Source organism: Gallinula chloropus (genome assembly GCF_964237585.1).
Source record: "Gallinula chloropus genome assembly, chromosome: 7".
Taxonomy (NCBI): Eukaryota; Metazoa; Chordata; class Aves; order Gruiformes; family Rallidae; genus Gallinula; species Gallinula chloropus.
Genome location: NC_140092.1, coordinates 29,113,823 through 29,122,445, shown reverse-complemented (window position 1 = coordinate 29,122,445; position 8,623 = coordinate 29,113,823). Strand labels below are relative to the sequence as shown.

Sequence of the window (8,623 nt, the reverse complement as noted above, 5' to 3'; positions counted from 1 at the left end):
GGTCTCAGACCACAAAAGCGTGGAGCTAGGGATACAAAATGCAACAACCTCAAAGCCCCCGATTCGAAACAAATGCGTTTATGAGGTTAGCAGGGCACGAAGCGGGGAAGTAGAAGGATTTTGTTGACTGACACCAAATAACCAAAGTATCCACACAGGTAGAACTGTGTGCCTAAGCGAGCTGGAAAGCAGCCTGTCGAGCAGAAGGCAAAACAGCTCAGCAGGTTCTGATGGCTAGCAGAGAGAAATACAAGCTGTAAAGGCAAACTCGTAAGAAATAAAACAAAGAGGAAGGCTCACAAACCATCAAATGTCACTAGCTGGATTGGTAAAATTTTCATGAAAATTCACCAGCCCAAGCAGGAAAAAAATCTATTTGCCCAGCCTTTATCACAGAGATGGATGACAACACAACACTCCCTTATCAAAATATTACACACTGAAGCCAGGCAGCCAAATAAAACTTTGCAAGCCTGCTCCCCAGAGGAACTATTTTATGTTCCTTTTCTGCTTCAAGTACTAGATATAATCAAGCACAGTTGGATGCTCCCGATTAACATGACGGTTGCCTGGAAACATGGGCAGAACGTGGCCCAACTCTTCTGGCTGTGCCTGCGCTTGAACTTCGGGGCAGTCAGGTGAACTTGGTCAGGTTTGCAGGCCTCATCTCTGAAAGCCTTTTAGCTGAAGATTTGGGGAGGGGGAGAAAAAAACCCCCAACGCTACGTGTTCAAAAAAAGGAAGATAAACAGCTCTGGAAGCAAGAGAGGATATAAATCTGTTTTCTGAAAAGCCACAGTACATTGTCTTCCTATCACACAAGAATTAAGTTTCACCACAATACTAAATCAATAATGTAAGAATTTTTAAAAATAAATAAATAATCCAGTCCAGAAGCTTTCCCAGCTGAATGAATTCTGTCATAGTACTAAATCCCTTTAAAAAAAAAAATTAAAAAGGAGTATTTTCTAGGTATTAGGGGATAGTTGGGGTAAGGGGAAAAGATGGGTGAGAAGAAGGGGGGTAAGTAAATGGCAAGAGTTCAGCCTCTCGTTGCGCCACGCTCTTTCCAGCTGGCATTTGAATAAAATATTAAATACATTTTTAAAATCTCCCAAGCTTCCACATTTTGTCTGTAGAACGAAGGGAGGAATGCTTTCCTCCCTCAGTCTCGAGCGGACATCCACACTGGCAGCTGAGAGGCACTTGCTCACTCCACGTAAGGCAAGCTCGTTTCCCAATTAACAGGGGCTCCTTAAGAGTAGAAGATAATTATTTACTGCAGGTTTTTTCCCCCCGCTGGACACTAACGTGGCGTTATCTTGGGTGTAAGCAAGCCACAACAACAGGTCTCTCTGAGGAAAGGGGGGTGAGGTGATGAGGCAGCGGGTGCCTCACAGCTGCAGCGTCTGGGGCAGTTTAATCGGAACCCAGCGGTGTTTGCCGCCTCCACGCTGCTCAGCCAGTCGGGGCTCGCTCCCGGTGATGGAGGAGCCCCCGCCCCAGAATCGCGGGCTCGGAGGAGAAACGCCACACGGCAGCAACGAGGCCCCGCCACCCCACCAGCGGGCAGGCAGCGCCGCGGGGCCGCACAGGCACAGCTGGGGGTGGGCGCCGGCCCGCCCACAGGCCCAGCTCCACCCCTCGCGTTTTCGCGCTCAGCGCGGTGTGTCCCTGCCGGCGCACCGTAGCGGGGCGGCGGCCATTGGGCGGGAGCGCGGCCGGCGCCGGGAAGGGGCGCGGGAGGCGGCGGAGGGTGAGTGCGGGGCAGGCCCGGGGCGGGGGCCGCCGCGGGGCTCCCGGCCCCAGGCAGGGAGGGAGGGAGGGAGGGGGCGGTGGGCGATGAGGGGGCCGGGCTGCCCCTACGCCGTACGCGTGCGGCGGCCGGTACCGGTGCCTGGTGCAGCCTTTCCCTGGTCTCTAAGCAGGCGGCGGTGGAGCTCGGGCGGCGCCGGGGGCTGCGCTCCCCCCGGAGCGCCTCTGCCGTGGCGGGGGGGGGGGGGGGGGGGGGGGTGGCGGCGGCGAGCTGCGGGGGCCGCGGGGCAGCACCCGCGGTTCGTCCCCCGCTGGCTTGCGGGGAAGCCCCGGCCGCCCCGCGGTGTCTCGCTGCCTGCCGCGGAAGGCGGGCAGCGGGAAGGCGGCGGCGGCACCACCGGCACTGGCTTCCCGCCGCGATTTCACGTCTCCAGGTCTCCGCGCAGCTTAACTGCAGCCGTACGCCCGCCTGTGGCCCGACACGCATTGAGTCCTCAGGCGTTCTTCGCTTCTATCTGCGAGCTGGGGGACACAAACCCCTTCTCCTGCTGTCCTAGCGCAGCCTCCTGCGTGCAGAAGGAGCACTGGCTGCCCCCCCCCACCCCCACTTCGCTCCTACTCTAGTAAAGCTGTTCTAGCAGAAGTTGTTCCAGAGAAGATGAGCCCTGTGGCTCTGCTTGCAAGGTGCACAGCCTGACAAACAGGGGTTGCTACTAGTAACTTTCAGAAGTTGTAAAAACGCCAAAGGGGAAGTTTAAGGCCCTCAGAGCGCTGTGTCTCCACCCACACCCTGCAGGTCGTGCTTTTGTCTACTTTGCTGTTTTCTCCTGCTGAAACTATGAAGCATCACTTTCAGCCTGGCTCTCCTGAGTGTTTAAAGACCATATGCTAGCATGTTGGCTTATCCAAATGTTTTCTCCTCTTTTCCCAGCTTACCAGAGAGGATCAGGATGAGTCTACGGAAGCAAACCCCTAGTGACTTTCTGAAACAAATCATTGGAAGGCCAGTTGTTGTAAAATTAAATTCTGGAGTTGATTATCGAGGTAAGTTCTCCCATCTGTCTCTCCCACAGAGTAAAGCCATTGTTTGGAAAGACTGGAGTGGATATTTTGCTTTTGAGAAGCAAAACAGCATGATCCAGAATCCTGGGAGTGTGTGAATGTAAATAGATCTCAGAATGGTGATGTCAGAAATAGAAAGTCAGCTCTGGAAAAACAGATGAAAAGGAGGTTAATGGTGATTTAAAATGACTTTTCTGAATCTTAAGTGGTCTTAGTCACAAATTGTTAGACTGGAGTCTCAGGATGATTCTGGGTTTCTAAACTGATATTTGTACAGATTAGCTGGAATTACATTCCTGAAACAGCCAGGAATGCTCAGATAGCAGCCCTTGTTGGAACTAGCCTCTTCTTTACATTCCTCTTCTCCAGTTCCTACTACAGACCTTGGTCCAGCAAAGTTTCAAACAATAAACTGTGCCATCAGTCATAACTCTTTCATCCCTAGTGTGAGGGTAGGCTTTTTTCATTCTTGGTTAAATAGCTGCATGAACACCTGCTAGATGAAGACTCACAGAGATACAGGAGAAAGCCTAGTATGGTTTTTGTTGCTGTGTGTTCAGTTCATTTTAACTCAGTCCAGCAGTTTTATTCCAGAACTCTTCAGCCTATCTGTAACCCTTCATGCATTATATGTAAGATTACAGTTTGGGGTTTTTTAAGCCAGAAAATTAAACTTCTCTGTTCAGTGAAACGTCCTGGGTCCTCCTGCTATTAGGATAACACTATCATCCTGTCCCAACTTTTTTACTAGTATCCCAACTTAATTAAAACTATTACATGTCTCCTGTTGTGTGTGACTTAAGACATTTTATTCTGGAATGATTTAAACATTATGGGCCTGCTACAGATCACTGCATCAGATAGCTTTAATTCACTTGGCTCAGCTTGGCTTGTTTGTGCTGTGACAAGGAATCTTTGTATCACACCAGGTGGAAATTGTTACTGCTCACTAACAGAACAAGCAGTGCCTTTTTACCCCTTCCTCTTCCTCCTCAGGGTCTCTCAGCTGACAAAACTTGCCATCTGCCAATTCTTTGAGACCCACATTGTCTGAGCACTTCAGGTGGGGCTGTTGGCTTAAAACCTTCATTTCTGGTATCTTTGGCCTCTGTAAATTCATTACTGCAGGGGACCTTAGTGACAGCTCATTCAGTTTAGTTAAAGCAAGTCAGCAGTTACCCAAAGTTATGCACAAGCCAGGGCCAAACTAGATTTAGTTTTTAGATGCACTATTTTCTTCAAGAGCATCAGTACCTTCTACTCAGTAAGATGCATTTGTAACTGCAGCAGATAAATTACCCAACTTTCCACTCACCAAGGCCAGTTTATCATGTGTACAATCAGACCTACCAGTTCCCCTGAACACCCTTGCTACTGAATTTTTTCCTCTCCCTTCTTTATTTCTGTCTGCTGTCCTTCCTTCCCACTCACTGTGATCCTGCAGTTAAAACCCTGGGTACTTTTCTCATTTGAAAAATGAGAATTCTTCTTTCTGCAGGAATTGGATTGACATTTGTAAAAAAAGCCAAACATTAAAAAAGCCAGCATCTCAGACTTTTATTACAGGTCTGTCTAGAATCTTCCTCCAGGCTGCATTGCTGATTTTATGCCTGTACCTTCACCCCAAGCCACCACACACACAAACACTGCCTAACACAAGTGTTGGTGTGTAGCTGTAAGATGTCTTGATTTGCTGCCAAGTGCTGTGCATGTCTAAGGGAAGAAGCAGCCCTGGGAACGGAATGAGTGATAAAATAAGTATGATTCCTGTGTGTAGAGATGGATATGTACATTAAAGTATCTCTGCACATAGATAAACCAGAAGAATACTAGCCAGGATGAGCAGTGACAATATTTAGTGTCATTAGTATCCTGAGAGTAAGCACAAAGAGAAGGAGGAAGAGAGTGACACAGCCATGAATGCTCTCTAGGAACAAAATAATTTGAAAACACTATGTTTATGTCCTACTGAGTGGTAGCTCAAGAAAATCCACACAATCCCATACTAATTTTGGACTAACTTTTTTGCTTTTCTGCTGTTTCATGGAGCACTCAGGATTACTGGATTTAAAAAAAACAGTTGTGACCTCTTGTTTGGGGTTTTTTTGTGTGTTTAGTAACACTTGATGAGCAGTTTTTCCTATTGGCATAGAAACAGAGGAAAGATAAAGGAAAATAATAATCCTCAAGCCATTACAAGGTGGCAGGAGAACTTGAATTCCTCATTATTTAACGGAAGGTCTTACAGAAACCCTTCTGAAAAAATGAGAACGTGTATTAGAGGAGTATTCTCAGACTGGAGTTTTCTCCTCTTCCTCAAGTACAACCAATACATTGTACTTCAAGTTCTAATGCCAGATAAAAAATCAATTGGGTATTTCTGAGACAGAGGAAGAAGTTATTTCAGCAGTTCTGTGTGTGTGTGTGTGTGTGTGTGTGTGCAAGGATGAGATCAGGAAGACACACATGCAAGGTGCAGGTAACGCAGCTTTCCACACGTGGCTGTGTGTGTGTCACGGTTCATGGACCAGCTGGCATTGTCCAGGCAGCTCTGGCAGTCCCCACGTGCAGTCCCTTACCTGACTAATCTGTTGATCAGGTGAGGGGAGTTTACAGGCAGCCATGGCTCTGATCATCAGGGTGAATGTGGGTGCCAAGGAGGGAGTGCTGGATGAGAGGTTGCCAGTGTGCTGCGGGAACAGGGTGCAGCCTTCAGCAGGGGCCACGAGAAGCGAGAACATAAGGGCTTGGCGAGAGTCAGGGCCACTCAACTGCCTCTTCTGATCAAGACAACAGCTGAGACTACAGACAGCAGAAGTTTTTCCTGAGTTGCATTAATTAAACATACAGCTGTTTTTGTGGGAAGATTTCACTGTCATTTGAAAATCCTTTGCCTGTTGAAAGCCATGTACAACTTTGTTTACCTCAAAACAGAGGCTTGCAGTTAATGTTCTTCTAGATCTGCAAGCATGAAGGTAAATGTGAAAGTGTGTTAGGTGCCCAGTATTAAAAAGGTGCTTTTTCAGCTATATCCTTCACAAGTTTAGATGAAAAGTCGATTTACATAGCCTTATCCTTAGGATATCCAGGTACAGGTTCTTTTCAGGTGTGAAAAGTGAGAAGGAACACCTTCAATTTGCAAAGTGGAAGTTGTCAGTCTTTTGAAAGGCACACCTTGAGGACTTTTCCCCCTTCTCCCCACCCTGTACTCTCATATCAGCTGGTAAAGATGCTACTAGAGTGCCTGGGGTTCCTCACTGCCAGCTTAATTCTTTGAAGAATACTCAGATCTACTGATTGATATGGCCAAGCTTGGGCTTTTAGGGTTTTTTTATGAAGACAGTTTTTTCAGGATCAAACATGATGCATTTTTGTTTATTTAAAATAACTTTAAGCTGTTACTGTCTTCAGGTGTCCTGGCTTGCCTGGATGGGTATATGAACATAGCTCTGGAACAGACAGAAGAATATGTAAATGGACAACTGAAGAACAAGTATGGGGATGCATTTATCCGAGGGAATAATGGTAACTCCCTTCCTCCTTAGTGTTATTGCTCAGAAGATTGTGTTTTGGCATTTCCTTTTGAATTTGAGGAGTGGCTGAGGTGTATACAAGCTGCCTGTAAGAATTAGTAAGAATTAGTTTTAAGGTTTCCAAGAAACCTTAACATACATACTTATTACAGTTTTCCTTTTCAGTGTCTGTGCTTCTCTGCATTCCTGTGGCCCTTTTTGCCTCTGAACTGGGAAGCTCATTTAGAGAAGCTTGCTCTTTCCTAGCCTTCCTTGGAGCTTATTTCCTGTCACTCAGCAGGTTTACTCTTTTGCCCTTACTGCCTGCTTAAGTGGCCTCTGCTCCACAGAGATGTTTGTGTTTTGCTAGGCAAACTACTGCATAAATTGGTGCTATGGTACAGATGTTGATGAGACTGATGTTTTCTTGTGATGCAATCATCCAGACCTGAAGGAAGGCTGCTCAGTAGCACTGGAGGCTATTTTCATCTTTATAAGCAAAGATTTTACCACCAGTCAAGAAAATGCCTTGAGCCTTTGAGTATCCCAGATAGAGTTTAGTACACTTCAAGGACAGTCCCAGGCTCCTGAAATGACTCTGTGGTATCAGTTAGGCCACAACAGCAGGATGTGCCAGGGAGAAGATCTAAAAATAGAAAAAGTTCACAAGTCCAATGTGAAAAGACTTGTAGAGAAGGTAAATGAAGCAGAGTTTGACATAGTTAATTGAGAAGAAAACAGGATGGGAAGGAGGGAGGGAATAAAAAGAAACAACTGAATCTTGTGTTACAAAAGGTCAAAGAGAACGTGGCCCCGGTATGAAAGGGTTTTGGGAGGAGGAATAATTCTTGAGTGAGGCCAAATGCTTTTTCAAGGAATTCAGCATAATAATCCAAGGAATGCAGTGACACTGCAGCTGGAGAATCAGTTGTGGAAGCAAGCATTTATTGTAAAGGTTAAGTGTGTGAGAGGCAGGAGACTGAGGAACAGGCTGAGCAGAGAACTTAAGACATCACAGGTTTAGGAGCAACGATAGTTTCATGTGCATGTAGCTCTTCTGGGGATGTCACCAGCCACACAGTGGCTTCATGGGTGATTATTAGCTTTGCCTTAATCTTTCCCAATTTCCAATTTAGGTTGAAAGATGAGAGCATTAGTGCCTGACACCTGTAACTCTGCTGCTTAGAAACTCTCATGCTCCCTCAGTAATGCTGCAGGGCAGCTGCCTTCCTCCTCCCTGTGTTCAGCCTGCAGCTGCTGGGGTGTAGCTGGGCTATGGATGTTGTAAATACTGAACCAGAGTAATGCATGATGAGTAAATCTGACAGCTTTCTTGAAGCCTGGACTCTTAGGTAAGAGTTTCCTGACTTTGTTCATGCTGAATGGGGTTCATTACACTGTTGTTTTACAGGCCATAGAAATAAGGTGTTGTAAATAAACCAGCCTCTGCACATGATGTACCAGGGCCCTCTCACATGTGCTGCTTTCTCCTCTCCACAGTATTGTACATAAGCACACAGAAGAGGAGGATGTGAAGATGCCAGGAGGAGATTGTTTTGTACTTGTGAACCTCTTCAGAGTGAGAAGCCCTATTTGATTTGTAGTTAATAATCCACTGGAGAAATACACAAATGTTTAAATATTTTTTTTAAATAAATGTAAACCAGTGTAAGCTTCCTGGATGTTTTTGTTTCAAAGCATTGCTTTGTCTCACTGTACAGAAAAAGAAATAAAAGTGAAGTGTGTAATAGCACTGCAAGACTAATCCAGAGCAACAGGTCATTTAATTATGCTAAGTTACAGGAATACTGATGGGAAGGTAAGCAGGGATGGAGTAATTGCAAATTACAGCCTTGCAGTGATGGCAAAACAATAGTTTACTGATTCTGGGAAGGAAAATGCTAATGTTTTGGTGGCAGTGACCTGTCCCCTTAGGAAAACACAGGGTCAGCTTTAAATGCCAATCTATTAAGAGTCATCAGGTAAAGAGTTCAGCTGTCCAAAAAATCTTGCATTGTGGATTGAATCAGGGGATGCAAGTGTGACACTTCAACAATTAGGGGTGGAGGGAGAATCGACTCAAATAGAAGGAAAGCCCCAGGGGTGAAATGAGAAGAAAGCTCTGTGCCAGCTGGAGAAGTCAGTCACAGGTGAAGAGCTCTCAGCTGGTACACCAGCACAGCTAGTAGCTGCTTCACCTCCTGCATTTTCTCCCCCACCCTACCTCAGCTCACTGTCACCTTTCCCTCCCTCCCCTGCATCTCTACCAAACAGAAGGGACTTCTCAGTATTAG

At 46.4% G+C, this 8,623-nt stretch overlaps 1 protein-coding gene across 1 annotated transcript; it reads left to right on the top strand.

The window, feature by feature from the left end:
* Positions 1-1,702: 1,702 nt before the first annotated feature.
* On the top strand, positions 1,703-8,011 carry LSM6 (LSM6 homolog, U6 small nuclear RNA and mRNA degradation associated). Its single transcript, XM_084266614.1, has 4 exons — positions 1,703-1,756; positions 2,687-2,799; positions 6,229-6,342; positions 7,830-8,011. The coding sequence occupies exons 2-4, from the start codon at positions 2,706-2,708 to the stop codon at positions 7,862-7,864; spliced, it is 243 nt and encodes an 80-aa protein (XP_084122740.1). The 5' UTR covers positions 1,703-1,756; positions 2,687-2,705; the 3' UTR covers positions 7,865-8,011.
* Positions 8,012-8,623: the final 612 nt, after the last annotated feature.

Bases quoted from the DNA above. Each gene is read 5' to 3' on its own strand.
- LSM6 (XM_084266614.1), top strand. From the start codon at position 2,706: ATGAGTCTACGGAAGCAAACCCCTAGTGACTTTCTGAAACAAATCATT. The intron at 2,800-6,228 runs GTAAGTTCTCCC...TACTGTCTTCAG, and splicing joins TTCTGGAGTTGATTATCGAG to GTGTCCTGGCTTGCCTGGAT. The intron at 6,343-7,829 runs GTAACTCCCTTC...TCCTCTCCACAG, and splicing joins ATTTATCCGAGGGAATAATG to TATTGTACATAAGCACACAG.